The following is a 20,343-nucleotide window of genomic DNA, read 5'->3' as shown; positions in this document are numbered from 1 at the left end:
TGGAGGAAATAATTAATGACAAGAAGAGACAAATTATTTGGAAGACAAAAACCATCGGAGTGACCAAAATTAAACATAGTGAGTACGGGAGAAGCAAAATAACGACGATCTGGTCGGAACCAGGCGTGAAGAATGACCAGATCTGTAGAATTTTGAAGAAGAAAAACATCACCTGTATGTTGGCAACGAAACTGTTTGGGAAAAGATCAAGCGTTGTGATGAACAGATTGGAATGGACAGGACATACATCCGTTGTAAATTGCAAATGGTGGAAACCCATCTGGAAGAAGATCAACAAAGAGAGGTCGCCTTAGCGTATCATCAGGGAAAGACAAACATCGGGGAATCCATGAGACTATGCAAGCGTTAAAGAGAAGATACTTTTGGTTGGGAATGAGGAAGACTATATCAGAGGTTGTAGGAAGCTGCGAGGTTTGTCTACGCACTAAGTGCGACACACATCCGCCTAAAGGAAGACAGGAGAAGACACTTACCACAGATGCACCTCTTAAAGATTTACAAATCGACACATTTACATTGAAGGGGAACAAATGGGTGACCATGATTGACCTCTTCAGTAAGGCTGCAATGGCGCACCAGGTGCAAGATAGATCTTCGGAAGCAGTATTGGCAGCTCTCCGCTTGTGCTTTCACTCCGTAGTACTGAGTTCCCGAACGCATCTCATCGGATAGTGGAAGAGAATTTGACAACTCTTAGAGGCGAAAGGAAATGAAGGACCTAAATGTGATATGGCACCTCAACCCACCAGGACACCCCAAAAGTAGAGGAGGCGTAGAGCGGCTTCACGGAACGCTGAGCGATCACCTTCGATTGTACCAGGCAGACCAAGGGCTGGAACCGGACGTGGCTATGCCAAAGGCAATTGCGGCATACAATCATTCGGTGCACACCGTTACGGGGTTTTCGCCGCTTAAGATCCTCTTTGGGATTTGTGGAATCCGGCGGGACTACAAGGGCACGGCGGCGGACGGTGACGTGATAAGCAACAATCATGTTATAAGGAAAAAGCTATGGGAAAAAGTTCGGGGAAAAATGGAGACGGAAAAAACCAGGAGAGTAGCTCGGGAGAATTTAAACCTCACAGATAGGAAGGGAATGATAAAAATTGGAACAATTGTATATAGAAAGTTGGGATCAAACAGGGGTAAGGAGATACAGCGATACGAGGGACCATTCAGGGTGATAATAATAAGAGAACATAATCTTGTAACTATTGAGAGCATCAGCTGACTGAGGAGATCAGCTGATCGCATGTATATAAAGAGATGTACCGAACCCAATAAAGTTAGTATGTTACAGCAGTTCACATGTGTTACATCTTATTCCTTCTTCTCTTTTTTGACATTTGGCTTTCGCCGATACATAACTTATATATATATAAATTAAATTTATAATTTGAATAACTGTGATGCTGCTATACTAGAGCAACCCTAGCTGTACACCTAGCGGTCCCCAGACGAACTAATAGGAGGAGGAAGCATAAAATGTTTGTTTTTGTTTTCAAATGATGAGCAACCCATTAATTGTATCCCAAAATCTCCAATCCCATATCACAGCCCTCGACGATTGGTGTCGTAACTTCCAACAAATTTCAAAAGACTGATCTACATGACTGTAATAAGGCCAATCTGGACATATGGAGTTGAGTTTTGGGGCTCCACTAAACCTTCGAATTCCTCTCGTATTCAATCCTTACAATCCAAAATCCTTCGTAAAATCCTCAATGCTCCTTACTTAGTCACAAATAAAATCATACATAAAGACCTCAATGTTCCCTATGTAACCGATCTTGCCCGAACCATATATCACTCCTTCCATTATAAATTCTCTAACCACTCAAACCCCCTAGTTTCTAATCTTGCATCCTCTTCCATTCCTGACAATCCTCCAAGGTGTCTAAAAAGAAGTTGGTAGTTTCTCTATATGCCATAAGGATCTTTCATTATATTTACTAGATTTATTATTATGTACAGTTGTAAATGTCAATAAAGAAAAAGATAAGAGAGGGAGGCTTATGAATTAAAAAGAATGTATATAATAAAAATACGCGCCTGAAAAGAAGATGGCCACGAGACCAGCTTATGTAAAATGTCATTAGAGTGCTACCAATGGGTAGTTTCTCTACACGCCTGTAACACTCCAATTTAACTTAGATCAGATTTACTAAATGTATTATAATGTACAGTTGTAAATGGCAATAAATAAATATTAAAAAAAGAAAAAAAAGATGAGCTTTTGTTTATGTTAATAACTTTGTCAAGATTCTTTCAATTACGTGTAATAGTTCACTATTAGATTAATTAAAAACTGTGGAAAGGGACTTTTATTCTATTCTATTGTTTAGGTAAGTAGAATAGTGTTTCTACTTCGTTGTATTTTACTTAGTTCTTCTATTTTAGCTCTGTAACCTTTTATTTACAATAAACTATTGTTTTAGCAATCGTCAACTGTCTACTTTTTTCAGTATTACAAATAGAGAATTACATATGTATATATGTATGATCAATAATAGAATAAATGAAGTGTATATATGTATATAAGTTACGGACTGTCAGCTGACAGGTCCATATCAGCTGATCGAGAACAGCTGACCGATTGTATATAAATATATAGACGGACAGGCTCCGCAAATAGATCAGTCTTTGAGAGCACTTTAAGCGTTTCATTTCGCACTCCTCTTTCTTATTATTTTTAGTTTCTCACTTCAGTAAAAGATAACTTATATATATATATATAGTTAATAGTGTTAGTAAACTAAAATGAAACAATAAAGACTTCTTCAATCAATGTTATTAAGTGTGCAATATGTTTACTTAAAAAAAAATCACAATACAGATTTTTAATCCTCCAAAAAATAAATTAAATGTTAACGTGCATAAACAGTCATATTACAGTTTTAATTGTAAAACTGTTGTGGCAGTTAAAGCCACACATCTTCGACTCCTTTGTGTCGACTACATGTGAATCGCTACTCTTCTAGAAGTTTCAATTCTCGATTAACCTCCCAACGACTACTGTAAAGAATCAAATATTGTAACGCTAATTTTGTAATAATTCATTTTTATTTTACAGAAATCGTGAAAACCGATCCGTTATGGAACTTGAATGAAGAATATCTCCTTTCAAAAATTCTGTCAGACAGTTTGGATGAAGAATTAGCGCTCGACTTATGTCGAAATATTCTCAATATAAAGCCCAAGGGAATGAACCAGAAACATTTGGAAAGAGTGAGAAGGAAATTTGACGAACTGAAGAGCAATCTAGCCAAAAAGACGAAGGAAGATTTCAAGAAAACAGTGAAAGAATTATGTAACGTTGACGTGTTCCAGGATGAAGTTTGTATGCATTTACCGAAACCGATGAATAAGGAGATAAAAACTGCACTACACCAGGACGTTGAGAGGATGCTGGGGTACATTGCAAGGAGGAATGAGATGATCGATGGCTTGCGTAAAGAAATTAAATCAATGAAGGAGCAAGAAGATAGAAAAGGGTCCAATTCGGAACGTGCGCGTAGGAGGAGAGCATTGCGCTACAGGACGGTAAATTTATCGACTTTATCTAAACATCGATTTCGTCTATCGTTTGTATGTATTGTAGTGATTAATATCGAACCAGCCATTAGAGATGCCGACATTTCAACTAAAACGTGTAGGCATATCATCAAGGCAATATGGAATAGCAGTTCGGCAGAGGTCCATCAAGCCATTTTTTTTTTTAATGAGGTGTATATAGTTGACCGTAGATTAATAATTTGAGAAGTTTGTCGTGGGGTAAGGTCAGCAAAGAACAACATAAATAAACAAAACCATATTTATTTATTTTATGCCGACATTTCGACCTGAGTTTCAGGTCTTCATCAAGGCTATAGAACATTTAGAGATAGAAGAGATAACAACAACATTTAGAGAAACATAAAATTGAAAAGGAATAGTATACAAACAAATTTGGAATTATAGAAAATATTGAATTGAATCATAAATGATAAAAAATTGATAACTGATAATTGAATAGTAAAAAAAAATTAAATTGATAGATAATCGTGGAATTAGATTGAAGTATGAAAGGATGAAATATAATATCATGTAGGTATGAATTTACTTATAATATAAGATATGCAAGTAGTGTCTAAAAACTGAAAAAAAAAATTTAATCTGGAAATTGAACAATATGACAGACAATGAAAAATAGTGAGTGTCTTATATCTGAATTACAGTGTGAGTATTAATTTAAAAATATAAATATATATATATATATGTGTCAAGGTAGAATATGGAGAATGGGAAAAGAATAATGTAAGAAATATGAGAACGAGAAAGGAGACTCACGTTTTGGCGTAGATGGTAGGCCTATTTCTTACATTATTCTTTTCCCATTCTCCATATTCTACCTTTTTCCTATTGTATATATATACTTCCTATTCAATAGGAAAAATACACATATATATTTATATTTTTAAGTATAGATATATAAGTTAATACTCACACTGTAATTCAGATATAAGACACTCACTATTTTTCATTGTCTGTTATATTGTTCAATTTGTAGATTTAATTTTCAGTTTTTTAGACACTACTTGCATATCTTATATTATACATATCTTCTTACCTACATGATATTATATTTCATCCTTCACTGTTTTCAATCTAATTCCACTGATTATCAACCAATTTAATTTTATTTTTACTATTCACTTATCAGTTATCAATTTTTTATCATTTATGATTTAATTCAATATTTTGTATAATTCCAAATTTGTTTGTTTATTATTCCTTTTCAATTTTATGTTTCTCTAAATGTTGTTGTTATCTCTTCTATCTCTAAATGTTCTATAGCCTTGATGAAGACCTGAAACTCAGGTCGAAACGTTGGCATAAAATAAATAAATATGGTTTTGTTTATTTATGTTATTCTTTGCTGACCGCATCCACCGACAAACTTCTCCAATTATTTTTTTTTTGTTTTTTAATGAAATATTTATAACTCATATTTCTAAATTGAATTAAACCCTTAGCTCCACTAAACCTTCGAAAAGTAGTCATCTTATAATTCGTTCAGCTAACTGAAGAGAGCTAGGAAAGTGCATTAAGTTTTTGTTTTTTAACCTAATGTCATTGGTTGCTGCGGGAAGATTTCTCTCACGTTAATCGTTTTTCGGCCTGGAAGCTGCTAGAGGGAGATTGTAGTGGTGTCCATCTTCCAGGAATCTAGCAGCTCTCCAGCCCTCTTTCCCTAACAATATACTCTTCTTCTCAGGCATTATCTCACGCGTTACTGAGGCTACTATAAAAATATTCTAGTTGTGAGGATTTTTCTCACGTCCGCCAAATGTATTTAATCCATCAAAATGTATGTAAAAATTAGCAGAATTAGGGAAACGTAGCTAAACCGTTTGAATACTATTTTTTGTAAATTTCTATGTCTTGGCATTCAAAACAAAAAAGAATTGACACTAGTGTAAAAGACAGATATGTCTCAATCATACGGTGTTCACTTGCAGCAGTTGTGCACAAGAAATTTCTTTATACTGAGCATTGTTTTTTTTTAAAGATTAGTGTTATGTTCTTATAATATGATATATCTGTATTTTGATTCTTTTTATAACTTTATCTGTCTAAAATATTATATTATGTTTATTACTTTTTTATAATTATGTTTTGTTTTTTTTAACCCTAAATACCCCAGCACTTTTTAAATTTTGAATAATTCCTACATGTGGATTACATGTAGCTCTTTTGCTAATGTAAGAGAGCTATTTGCAATGAACACAGCGCGGCAATATGTCTGCAGTGTAGTATGTGAAAGAGGTCCCTTCGGGGCCCCCACTATGTATTTTATTCATTTTTAATTTTAAAAATGACTTTTCCACCTCGTTTTATGATTATTTACTTCGTATTTATCTGTATTTAAGAGCCATACAAATTATTTTTTTTATTTAGGAACAACAATTAATTTTTATTCATTTTTTAGCTAGTTGGCTCGTAAAATTTTACAATATGTGATTTTTGTAAATACATATGTACATAACCCATTTTGAAATGATTTATTTTTGTTACCTAGACCACTTAGTTATTTTAAAATGCATTATAAGCATTGTAGGTTATATCATTTATATTTTATACCAATTCATATGTTGGTGTGTATCACACCCCAGAGTGTCAGATTAAGTTGACTTATAGAATTTTGTCATTCTAGGGTTTAACTAGTTTGACTTTATATCAAAATTATTTTTTTTTTAAATTTAATAATCTCACGCGCGGCCATTTGTGTTAAAATCGACGTAATGACCGATGACAGGATAAAGTAGCTTATTATGAAACCCATTGGATGATGCCAGTCAAATCTGATATTGATTGGTTTTTTCTTTGTAGACTCGCGTTAAATATATTAAGATTATTGGTCAAGTCTGTTTAAAAAAAAGCTAATTGAGCTAAAAATTCGGTCTTTAAACTTCTCAAGTTCTGGCGCCAGATCGTATATTTCAAGGGAACTCCTTGAGAACTCTAAATCACTACATTATTTATAATCTTAACACTTTCTTGAGACTGGTCAAATATTGTTTAACTAAATAAAATTCTATCCATTTAGTCCGACGTTTCGGCCAATTCTGCCATCTTCAGGGATCTTATACAATTTCAGAACTAAATCATTTAAAAAACAACTTCATGCCCAGGTCAATCCAACAAATTACCATAATTAGTCATGACATTAAAATAATAATAAAAATTATTTATCATAATCACCTTCTTTTTTAAGAATTTATCACAACAATATTTGTGAAAAAATTGTATTAAGATTGTCCTTGAGGATGGCCAAATCGTCGGACTTACAAATAGAATAAAAATGTTTTGAGACTAAAATGGATAAAATTTTATTTATTTAAACACTACATTATTATAACCAACTTATAAGCCAGCATAATTAATATAAGTTTCTTCATAATCTATTATAAAATCTCTCCCAAAAGCAAGACGTTTTGAAGAATTTTTTTTTGTTTAATTTGTTTTTTCTTTGGCTCTCGCGGTTCACACAAAACAGTATCATGAGCCGTAAGTTAGAAATTACTGTTTAAGAAGGTATAGTAAACAAATCGAGAGTATTGATCGAATTAAAAAATCTTAAATCGATTGAAATTTTAATTAATAATCATTCGAAAACGTATAAAAGAACCCTAATACCATCAAATTTCGAAAAGTTAAGATAAATCTATATTCTAGTGAACAATCTTGTATAATGGAGGATGTACACTTCCCAGCCAAGTGACGCTAGAAGGCGGAGTCTAATCCTTTTGTAGGCGTGGCATCTGTTACGCCATATCTGACAGCTGAGGGTTTGGCTAGGCATGGGGATTAATTTATATATATTATTGACCATATTATTATGGAGAAGATGGTCAGGAGCATGGTTAAAAAAAGAATAAAAATAGTTGATTAATTTTTGTTTGTCGATGTAAAGCTTCATCAGGGCTAAAAAGATATAAAACAACTAAAAATATTTTAACATAGTAGGATTATAAGATGCAAAATGGTAAATTAAGGTATGGTTAAAATAGTGTGAAAATAAGCAAAAAGTAAATTATATACAAATAAAAGAAAAGGAGAAATAAATATAAAAGGAATATGGTCCGGGTGCGGTCAAAAAAACTCAAATAGTAGAAATATACTATTTTAATGAGCCAACGTTTCGCCCCACGTTGCAGGGCTTCTTCAGGGCTATTTTGACGGCAGTCAAAACAAAAATCATTTTGTTAAAATGATTTAAAAAATAAATGATTTTTGTTTTGACTGCCGTCAAAATAGCCCTGAAGAAGCCCTGCAACGTGGGGCGAAACGTTGGCTCATAAAAATAGTATATTTCTACTATTTGAGTATTTTTGACCGCACCCGGATCATATTCCTTTCATCTTTACACACGGTCAATCAATAATCTTCCAGAAATAAATATAGTGCTATGTCACGGCTATTCAAGCTGTTCTAAGGCTCAACGTGAGTTCCACGACTGCATTTTATTTATTTAAATATTTTATGTATTTATATTTATAATATGTACCTCTATCGGTTACTGATGTGAACCGACTTAAAATGAATGCAATATGTTAATTTAAGACTAGATACCATTTAAGACCCCCTTGCTATGGTATGATGGTATAGATGTGATTGTATGTAATGAATCAATGGAGTTCTTCTTCAACGATATCGAGTTTATCAATTTACTAGGCTATTATTATGTTGTGGCATGAAGGGATTCTAAATTATAAAGAGAAGTCTTGGTAGCATTTGTATTTAATTACGATTGAGCAAGAATAATCTTATGATAAAGCATGGTAGACCTATTCGTTTAATGTTTAATTACTATGCTATGAATTGAGAAATACCAGTTGGGATCCTTGTTATTCGTTCTGAGTCTAATTTTACTTATTTTTGATTTCTATCGGCATTCAAAATATAAACTGAAAATTCTTACGTATGTTGATGCGTCTGTCAGCTTTGGCCGCAATCGTTCTCCACTCTGGGATCCCTGTCGGTGGATCTTCGTTCTCTGCCTGGAATGTGCTTGTTTGTTGCCCGATGTCTCTCTTCTTCTCGTCCTGCTAACTCTCTGACTCCTGTCCTTCGACTCCCCTTGACTCTCCTCTCACCCCACTTTTTTCTTGAGGGTGTGTTCTTCCGATCCTTGCCTTCTCATTGGCCAATCCCAGTTCCACCCCCTTACTTGAGTCCCAAAAGAAAGGGGAGTAGGCTTGTTGGTCGGTTACTTCTCTTGATGTTTAATATATTTTATTGCCTAGGTCATTGCAGACATCCACCGTTTATTTAGGGTGTCCTACCTATCCCTAGACACTTTATAGACACTACATCCGGCACAGATGACACGTAAAAATTGAAAAGTAGATGTGAAAAAACCAAATTTAACACAATAAAAAACGGAAAATAAAGAATTTAGTTGAGATTAAATAAAATTAATAATAATAATAACCCATATTACAAGTACCTCCCAAATAGACTTCTCCAGTACGCCATAATAAGACAGACATTCTTTTTTTTATTTCTAGAAAAAATAAAGCAGAACTTATTGATGTTGGAATCCCAAACGATAATAATATAAGCTCCACTGTGAGAGAAAAACTGAAGAAATACCAGGAATTAGCGATAGAGTTGAAGGTGTTACCACTACTTCATTCATAATATCCTCGAATGGTCTCATACCAAAATCAAAAATCTCAGGCGCGAATGGTTTGGGGGTACCGATAGACGTGTTAAGAGGGGCTCAACAGTCAGTTCTCTTAGATACAGTAGGTATAGTGCGAAAATTTTTAAATATTCAAATCTGAGGAAAAATAAATAAAAATATGAAGGTGGTTGAACTTCAAGGTCCCCCACATCAGATACTCAACCCGCAATAGCGAGAAATACAGACCATAATAATAATAATAATAATAATTATTAACAGCTGGAAGACTATTCTCCGAGACAGAGGGATTCGTGGTTTCAATTCAAGATCAGGTTATTGCTACGAGATGATATAGGAAGCATGTGCTAAAAGACGCAACAGCACTGGATAAGTGTCGATTATGCTCGGTAGCACTGGAATCAATCCAACATATCACGGGTGGATGTGGAGTATTAGCTGGTACTGAATATTTACAGAGGCACAACCATGTGACCAAAATTTTGCATCAGGCAGCGATAAAGTACAACTTAATTGAAGTTAAGAGCCCATACTACAAGTACCACCCAAATAGACTCCTCCAAAAAGGTCCTCTATTGGAATGAATCAATTCCTTATTGATCTAAGAAAAAAAAAGTGGAACTTATTAATGTCGAAATCCCAAACGATAATAATATAAGCTCCACTGTGGGAGAAAAACTAAGGAAATATAAGGAATTGGCGATTGAATTGAAGGAACTGTATTACTTGGAGGGAGTTACCACTGCTCCAATCATAATATCCACCAATGGTCTCGTACCAAAATCCACAGTGGCAGGCGTGAATGGTTTGGGGGTACCTGTTGATGTACTAAGAGGGGCTCAACAGTCGGTTCTCTTAGACACAATACGTGTAGTGCGAAAGGTTTTAAGTATTTGAAAAGAGAAAATATATAAATAAACAAAATCTGAAGGTGGTTGGACTTCTAGGTCCCCCACCTCAGACATTCAACCCGCAATAGCGAGAAAAATCGGATAATAATAATAATAAATGAGTTAAGAACAAAGCAGGACCACCCTCTATTTTATATTAATACTATCTTGTCTATTTTATATTAATACTATCTTGTCTATTTTATATTAATACTATCTTGTCTATTTTATATTAGTACTACTTTATTTCTTCTTTTCTTTTATTTGTATATAATTTTCTTTTTACTTATTTTTACATAAGGTAGGGTTAACCTTAATTTACCTTTCTGTATCTTATTATCTATCATATTATGTCAAAATATTTCAAATTAATCAAAATATTTACCTCTGATGAAGCTCTACAAAGTGGGGTGAAACGTCAGTAAATAAACATTTGGTAACTATTTCAGTTCTTTTTTTTTACCGCACCCCTAACCTACTTCATAATTTTAAATGTTAATGTCTTCCTTAAAATAAATTAATTTTTTTATCAACTGTTCATAGAAAATATTAATTGAAAAACTGGCTTAAGTTAATTAAAGTTAATTCAATTTTATATTCAATCCCTGCTTTTCAGAGCAGTAAATATATTTTTTTATCCTTAATATTCACATTGAAATAAGCCTGAACAGAACAGAGAAAGAAGTGTGTATTTCTCGAGCACGGTTTAGTGGACGTTCATTATAGATAAACGAAATTATTTAATATGATATTTAATACAACTTATATTCTTATTAATACAGCTTATACACTTGCCATTAAATAAACGGTTTTACAGATAATTACATTAATGTACGAAATCTTAAACCTTAAATCTATCCCAGGACCCCCAACCTTTTCCTAAACAATACTCCTATCTCATTTCATACGTCAGTCAAGGATCTTGGTTTAACTTTTGATCAAACTGTACCCTGGAAACCACACATTGCCCAAATTTCCCGTCGAACCATAGGTACCTTAAAGCAGTTCAATAGAATCCGTTATCTCCTTCCACTTAAAACCCGTCAACTCTTAGTTTGTTGCGTTTGATAAGTAGTTTTTTACACGAGTTGCATATATCTGGAACTCCATTCCCTCTAACCTATGTCATGTACCAACCCTTCCCTCGTTTAAATCCCTTCTTTTTAACTACCTTTTGTTTCACCAATCTAATCCATTATTATAATAGTACAGATAGTTTGCAATTAACTTTTTGTTTTGTTTTTATTTAGTCAGTTAGGTTTTTTTCCTCTTTGTATAAGTTATAATTAAGGGTGACCACACTGTTTTATGGCCAATAAATGTTATTATAAAATTAAAGTTACCTTTGTTTGGTCCTATCCTTTATACAGTTTTCACAGCTGACATTCCAACCCATCCTAAGACAATCCTCACCACGTATGCCGATGATACATGTCTATTGTCAGTGAACAATGATCCTTACATTGTATCCCAAACCCTCCAATCCCACATCACCACCCTTGAAAAATGGTGCCAAAACTGGAGGATTAAAATAAATTCCAATAAATCCCACCAAATCACATTTACCGTTCGACGTAAACCCATGACCTCTTCCCCTACAATATCCTTTAATAATACCCCACTTATTCCTGTCGAACAGAACCGTTACTTAGGACTACATCTCGACAAACGACTGACATGGAATCCTCATACAAGACTAAAAAGACAAGAAACTGCTCATAGATCCCGACTATTGGAACATTTACTAGACAAACGGTCTAAATAGCCAATCCATTAAAAAAAACTGATCCACATGACTATTATAAGGCCTATCTGGACATACGGAGTTGAGCTTTGGGGCTCCACTAAACCATCAAATTCCTCCAGAATCCAATCCTTATAGTCCAAAATCCTTCGTAAAATCCTTAATGCTCCTTGCTTTGTCACAAATCAAGTCATCCATCATGACCTCAAAGTCCCATATGTTGCTGATTTGGCCAGAACCAGATACCGTTCCTTCCATAATAAACTTCTCAACCACCCAAATCCACTTGTTTCTAACCTGGCTTCTCCTTTATTATCTAATAATCCTCCTAGGCTTCTGAAAAGGAGATGGCCTCGAGATCTTCTTCTCTAGAAATGTTATTGGAGTTCTATTCTCCACATGTTTTTATCATGTTACTATGTCACCTACAGCAAATTTACGTGTTGTATATATGTGTATACAGTTGTAAATATCAATAAATAAATTATTAAAAAAAAAAAAAAGTCACCTTTGTAATTGTTCTAAAGGGACCTAGTACCAGAATAATAAACTATTTTTCATTTCATTTCAAAAAACTCCTTATTAACTTCAAGGTAAAGTTGCCTTAGCGTAAAAGTCTAATCCCCACCTCTTAATATGTCATTTTTGCTTAGAAGGAGAGTAAGGTTATAGCCAGAAGGGCGATGAAGGGCCCTTAATGCTAGGTTATAAAAGCGTTAGTAACATTTGAATTAATTGTCGTGTATTTATAATACATTGTTCTAACTAACTCTTCCAATATTTATGATAAATTTATGAAAGTTTTAAAGCAAATAAACTTAAGAAGATTTAATTATTTATTCTGTTAAAAGGGCGCATTAATTCGCAGTTTAAAAGACGTCAACGCCGGGATGGCTCAGATTGAGAACGTATTGAAATCGCAGAGTGGTCCATCCAAAGTAGACTATGCCTATGTGGTCGCGAGCAGATTCTCGAATATTAAGGACAAGTTATTAGCCATAGTCGAAAAGTCCAAGCAATTGGAATTGGATGTGAAAGAATATATAAAAGAAGGGAAAAGAACCATAGAGAGTACTCCAGATTACATCGACGAAGTATGCGACATCTGTATTGTAAAAGAGAAGGTACATGTATATATACATCCACATACGTATCAATAATTAATTAATCTTATGAATTACTAGCTAATCCAGCAATGATTCACTATTGCTATATTTTAGGATGTATATGGATTTAATGAACACAATTGATATTTTGTTATTTATGGGAACGCGGTAGCCCTGGGGTTAGGCGCGTGGCTAATAACTCCAAGGACCCGAGTTCGAATCCTGCTGGGCAGAAAATTTTTATCTGTTACACAGTAGCTGTGAGTCAAATCCTGTGGGTTCTGCAGCCCTCCTGAGGCCCAGGGTAACTGAACCCCTGACCCTTCACGGGTTGTAGCTGTAGATTTTAATTTTTTTTTTTAATTATTTTATTTAGTTAAAATTAAACATTTATCTATACTTTATTATTATGATTTAGTGACATAAATAAAACGAACCTACGCGATAATGAACGAAACAGGAATTTGTACTGTTTGTCAAACAGACTAACCAATCAACAAAGTGTGGTAAAAGATTTTTTAGGAATAAAACAAAGTCCATATTCGTTTTCAGCACCTTAAGAAACCCTTGAATATAAATTTTCGACTAAAATTTTTTACTCCACAATTTTCTCCCTACATCGGCTTTAAATTTCTTTTATGATAATAACTTTACCATTACTCAACCAATCTACAAAAAACTTGGCTGTGGTTTTTGGCTTTATAAAATGCACCAAAGGACATATATCTGATTTAATTAAACAAATTTGAACCATACATAACATAAATCGTTTAAAACTTTTTGTTTCATTTGTAACTCATATTTCGTCCTTATAAGGCAATTAAATATAAATTTTATGTAGGTTAGATTCAACCCAACCGTTTAATTTATTTATTTCCTTTTCAACTGATCTTTCTTTGTTCAACTATAAGTTGTATCTAAATGTTGTAATTGGAAAATATTTTGAACTATCTTAACGTAAGTTGTGGATTAGTGTAATATTTGTTATATTGTGCATCTAAATTAACAATGTTGGGCATCAATAAAGACTTAAAGATTTACTTTTTATTGTAAAATGCAATGTTACATCAACATTAAAACAAACTTCTTATAAACCAGGAAGACCTCAGCTGAAGGATAAAGTTACTTCATATTAGGGATGAGGCATCGATATCCGTAATATCGAAATATCGATTTTGTCTCCGAGATATTAAGTAACCGATAATATCAGAAAATCGATATTTTCTTCCGATAATATCGGAATATCGGTTTCTAAAAAAAAAGGTCACTTGAAAAAAATAGATGTAAATAAAAGAAATATTGACAATATGCACTCCGATGTATTGTTTTTAATAATTTAAGTCCGTTTGATCTTTGATATTGTTATTCATATCGATATCGATAATCAGCAACAATTTTTAATATTATTTTATTGAAATATCGATATTCGACATTGTTATTAATATTGATTTCTAAGGTGAGCAACAACATTCCAATTATTATTTTATCAAAATATCAATATTTTGTTTAAAAAGATGGGAATGCTTAAAAAGAAATATCGATACATTTTTTCGGTAATTAAATATCCATTTCGATATTTGATATTCTTATTAATATCGATATTGAGGTTAGCAAAGATATATCGATATTATTTTATCGAAATATCGATATTTTGAAATAGAAAATTTAAAAAACATTTATATGACATTTCAAAACGCAAAATTCCATATATTTTTACTATAATTTAATATTTTTATCGATGTTTGACATTCTTTTAATATGATAAGATTAGCAACAATATTCCGATATTATTTTATCGAAATATCGACATTTTGTTTAAAAAGACTGAGAATGTTTAAAAAGGAATAAAAATATTTTGTTTCTGAAATTAAGAACCCATATCGATATTTGACATTCTCATTAATATCGATATTAAAGTATAGCAAGTACATAATAATTTCAAAACGAAATTTCCACATATTGTTTCTATAATTTAATATCCATATCGATATTTCACATTGTTATAATTATCGATTTCTCAGGTTAAAAACAATACTCCGATATTATTTTATCGAAATATCGATATTTTATTTTATAAGATTGGGAGTATTTAAAAAGAAATATTGATATTTTGCTTTTGTAACTAAATATCCATATCGATGTTTCACATTGTTATGATTATCGATTTCTGAGGTTTAAAACAATTATTATTTTAATACAAACAACAATCGTTAAAAACAATGGTTATTTTATCGAAATATCAATAAAAGTTCCTAACCTTCGATATCGATATTAGTAAGAATGTCAAATACCGATATGGATAGTAAATTATAGAAACAATATGGAAATTTCGTTTTGAAATTTTATATAAAATATTTATAATTTTCTATAAAAAAATATCGATATTTCGATCAAATAATATCGGAATATTGTTGCTAACCTTAGAAATCGATATTAATAACAATTTCTAATATCGAAATGAATATGTAATTATCAAAATAAATATTGATATTCCATTTTTAAATTATCTATAATTAAATATATAATTTATCATAGAAACAATATATCTATATTTCTTTTCAAACATTCCCAATTTTTTAAAACAATCTAAAAAAAAAAATAATCTTTGCTAAACTCGGGAACCATTGGACTTTTAGATGCCTATTAGCACTCAAATTAGAGATAGTTAAATGTACTATAAAGTATTTAATAATGTTTAGCTGCGTAGGAGTAGTAATTTTTAAGATATTTGACAAACTAAATTCACAAAATGTTGATTTGTAGTTGTTAGGATAAAATTATGAATTTTCGAAAAAATATATCTCAAATACCATTGGAGGTACATATGAGAAGTAGATGGTCAGGGGTGGGGGAGCGGTTAGCAAATATATAAATAAGCAAAACTTATTTATTTGTGTCGGATTTCCGACCTGAATTTCAGGTGTTCATCAGGGCTGTAAAAACAAAACGAGATATTAACCTCAATCCAGAATATAAAAATATAATTTAGAAATATACATAACAATAAATTAAGTCGATAGGAGTTGATAACAATATAAGATAAAATATAATATTGTAGATGTAATAATTGTACAAAATAAATCATATAAATTCGTAAACCTGTCCTAATAGTATTATTCCTTAATAATGTTGCCCTTACCCCTGTCGAACAGATCCACTACCTTGGACTACATCTGGACAAACGACTGACTTGAAATCCTCACACAAGACTGAAAAGACAGGAAACTGCACGTCGATTTCAACACTTACTAAACAAACGTTCTAAACTTCCAACCCATTACAAAAGAGTGATCTACATACTATAATAAGGAATATCTGGGCATACGGAGTTGAGCTCCAAAGGCTCCACTAAACCTTCGAATTTCTCTCGTATCCAATCCTTACAATCCAAAATCCTTCGTAACATCCTCAATGCTCCTTACTTTGTCGCAAATAAGATCATATGTAAAGACCTTAATGTTCCATATGTAACCGATCTAGCCCAAACCAAATATCAATGTATCCATTATAAACTCCCTGACCATTCAAACCCTCTAGTTTCTAACCTTGCTACCTCTTCCATTCCTGACAATCCTCCAAGGTGTCTAAAAAGAAGTTGGTAGTTTCTCTATATGCCATTAGGATCTTTCATTATATTTACTAGATTTATTATTATGTACAGTTGTAAATGTCAATAAAGAAAAAGATAAGAGAGGGAGGCTTATGAATTAAAAAGAATGTATATAATAAAAATACAATAATTATGGGTTTTAATAATGGTAAGTTATAACCAATAAATTAAAAATGAACGTTAATTAAATTAGAAAAAAAATTAATTTTAGTGATAAAGTGATAATTGAGTCCTGACCTGTTGAAGGTAGGTTCTGTTGTTAATATTGTTTGTAAGTTTGATTAAAGACAATATTTAATATAAAAAAGTTGTAAGCTTAAATTATAAAAATTTTTGTAATTGAATAATCAATTTCAAATCAATGTTTGAAACTGTTGTGATATTATTTTTATATTTAATTTGTTTTAAAGATATGACATGGGTTATTAGCCTGCAAGAAACATTTTAAAGAATATATGACATTATATTTAAAGTAATTCACTACAAAAAATTAGTATACACTACGATAATCAGACCAATTTGGACATATGGAATTGAGCTCTGGAGCTCCACCAAACCATCAAATTCTTCCCGCATGCAATCGTTACAATCCAAAATCCTACGTAAAATCCTTGAAGCTCCTAATTACGTCACAAATAAACTCATTCACAAATTAAATTAATGTTTGAAGTACCACCAATGGGTGATTCCTTCCCAAGATTTTCAAGTGTATATGAAACATGCTACATATTTACCTATTGTATTATTTTGTACAGTTGTAAATTACATTAAATAAATAATTAAATTAAAAATATTTAAAGTATATTTAAAAACATTAGTATGTTGTGAGGAAATAATGTAATAATAATATAAAAACAAATTTGTACAGGTTGTCTCCTTGAGAAAGGCCTGAGGGCCGAAACGTAGGAGTTGTTTTGAAATAAATGTTGAGAGTAAAAGTGGATCAAGTGTATTTGTGTTAATAAGAAAAAGAAAAAATATATATTTTTTTAAATGATTTATTATATGATTGTTTGAGAGTGGTTTATTTCATTATTAACATACACAATTTTGATCTATATTACTCTCAACTTTTATTCTCAAAAAACTCTCGTTTTGGCCCTCAGGACATTTTCAAGGAGACAACCTTAAATATTGATGTCTTGTTTTTTGTTTTAAATGTTATTTGCAGGCTAATTGCCCATGTCACATATAGCATTTTACATCTTAAATATAAAAACTTTTTTTTACAAATAATCCCCTCTTTTTCACTTATACTCATCATTTATAACAGAGCCTACCTTCAACAGGTTTAGACTCTTTTATCACCTTATCATTAAAAATAATTTTTGTCATCACTAATTTATATTTAATACAATTTAATTAACATTCAATTTTAATTCATTTGGTTATAACTTAACATTTTTTAATTTCATAATTACTATATTCTTATTATATATGTATTTTTTTTATCATACATATATCTCCCTCTCTATTTTAATTTTTCACATATTTACTCACCTATACATGCTTATTTAAGTGTATATACATTATATATACACACCTGTACAATTTAAGGAATTGAACATTTATCTATTTACCAACTTTTTTATAATAATTACATATTTATTTTGCTCAAAATTTCAGAATAATGGTGGTTTAGTCCTTTAGAATCTGATTTGAAATTTACCGTATAATTTATATTTTCTGAGATGTAAATCGATTCTAATATTTTCCTTCTAAAATTATTATTTTCTTAAAGAATGACCTTGACATTTTCAAAATCAAAATTATGCTTATTTTGAACATGTTGAACCAATGCCTTTTTTTTTTTTTCTTGGGTCATTTTCCACATTTTTTATATCATCTCTGTTATAAAGCTGTTATAAATGATGTATATAAATGAAAAAGAGGGGATTATTTGTATAAAAAAGTTTTTAAATTTAAGATAAAAAAAGTTATATGTGACATGGGCAATTAGCCTGCAAATAAGATTTAAAAAAAAAAAAGACATCAATATTTAAGGTTGTCTCCTTGAAAATGGCCTGAGGGCCGAAACGTTGGAGAGGTTTTTGAGAATAAAAGTTGAGAGTAATATGGATCAAGTTGTGTATGTTAATGATGATTTCTATTTTAATTATTTATGAATAAATAAATTTACACATTATTTCCATAATTTATTATGTTAATTCAATTACTCAGCATTTACATTTTCTTCCGCACCTTTCATCATGTTTTTTTATTTACTTTAACACTGTATGTTTTTTAATTTTTTTTTTTTATCATTTATTTTGTATAATTCTTATCTCTACAATATTATATTATATTTTATATACTATTTATTAATTAGGTACTATCAACTTATTTTATTGTTATATATATTTTATTTTCCTTTTTTATGTTTCTCTAAATTAAGATTTTATTTGAATTATCTCATTTATTTTTTTCAGCCTTAATAAAGGCCTGAAATTCAGTTCGAAACTTCGACACAAATGTAATTTCTTTTTTTTATTTATGTATTATTTATGACGCCTTCTGACTATCTCCTCATATTTTTTCTGCAAGGGCCACCAGACTATTGTATCTTACGGACTGTGGTATCAGCTACAGGCTGATCAATAATTCTTTCGCAGAGTTGGGACGACAGATGGGCAACACCTTACCACTATGACCGGCTGAAAACCAAAGACGCCAAAGAATTCCACTCGAAAATGGTGAGAAACGGAGGAATGCGTGGCCTCGTCGATAACTTCAAGAGCTTCCTCAGCTGCGAAATTTCGGACAACGATATTGCACTCCCGAGTTTCATCTGTTCGATGACTGATCCGAAGAGAGCTGATAACTTGTACAAGCTGATAAGCGTAAGCGTAACCTAATCAGCTATATTGCCAACCAATCCTTTGCTAATATTCCGCCATTTTACATATTCTCTTTATTCTTCAAAACCAACAAAGTCCAGTTCTTCTATTACATTCGTGAGCACAGATCGACGTGTAACTCAATTTTGATTATAGCATAGGATGGTACCTGTGGTTTTATAAATACATTTGCTTTATTATACGAGGTTTGGAAGAAAAGTATGAGACTGCCAACACTGCAAGCGGATCTTGAGCTGTTGTCCTTGATAGAACACATGTATACCCTGCTATAGCTCAGTGCGAGTTTCGACTCCTTCTGTTAACTATGTGGTTTTAGTGACAGTCGGATTTACATAATCCGAATTTTCCGGTTCTTTTTTGAATTTGTATAAAGTCGGGGTCGGGGTCTCATTTTCTGATTCCCCCCCTTTCTGCGGACGCTGAAGACCCCGAAGACGGGGATGCGGACAGCAAAGAACAACATAAATAAACAAAACTATATTTATTTATTTTATGGCGACGTTTCGACCTGAGTTTCAGGTCTTCATCAGGGTCATGGCGTAGAAGATAGGCCTGCAACTCAATTAAAAAAAAAATGGTTTTGTTTATTTATGTTGTTCTTTGCTGACCGCACCCTCCGACGAGAAGTTTGTCGGGGGATCAGCAAAGATATGCAAGTAGTGTCTAAAAAACTGAAAAAAAAAAAATTGAATCTACAAATTGAACAATATGACAGACAATGAAGCCACTCACTATTTTTCATTGTCTGTCATATTGTTCAATTTGTAGACTGATTTTTTTTTTTTTTCAATTTTTTAGACACTACTTGCATATCATATATTATACATATCTTCTTACCAACATGATATTATATTTCATCTTTCACTGTTTTCAGTCTACTATCATCTAATTCCATGATTATCAATCAATTAAATTTTTTTACTA

At 31.9% G+C, this 20,343-nt stretch overlaps 1 protein-coding gene across 2 annotated transcripts in view; it reads left to right on the top strand.

Moving 5' to 3' along the window:
- Positions 1-20,343, top strand: part of LOC106690145 (uncharacterized) — a 27,415-nt gene that overhangs the window by 2,319 nt on the left and 4,753 nt on the right. The window contains exons 2-4 of one of the 2 annotated variants that reach the window (XM_014435470.2): positions 3,095-3,564; positions 12,697-12,969; positions 19,174-19,401. In XM_014435470.2, the coding sequence (XP_014290956.1) occupies positions 3,095-3,564; positions 12,697-12,969; positions 19,174-19,401 (971 nt within the window). The remainder of the gene's footprint in view (positions 1-3,094; positions 3,565-12,696; positions 12,970-19,173; positions 19,402-20,343) is intronic. The other variant, XM_014435471.2, reaches the window with a different exon arrangement.

This window comes from Halyomorpha halys, unplaced genomic scaffold, assembly GCF_000696795.3.
Source record: "Halyomorpha halys isolate HHAL.00 unplaced genomic scaffold, Hhal_1.1 Scaffold1593.1, whole genome shotgun sequence".
Taxonomy (NCBI): Eukaryota; Metazoa; Arthropoda; class Insecta; order Hemiptera; family Pentatomidae; genus Halyomorpha; species Halyomorpha halys.
Note: the sequence above shows the minus strand (reverse complement) of the source record. Positions and strands in the feature narration are given on the sequence as shown.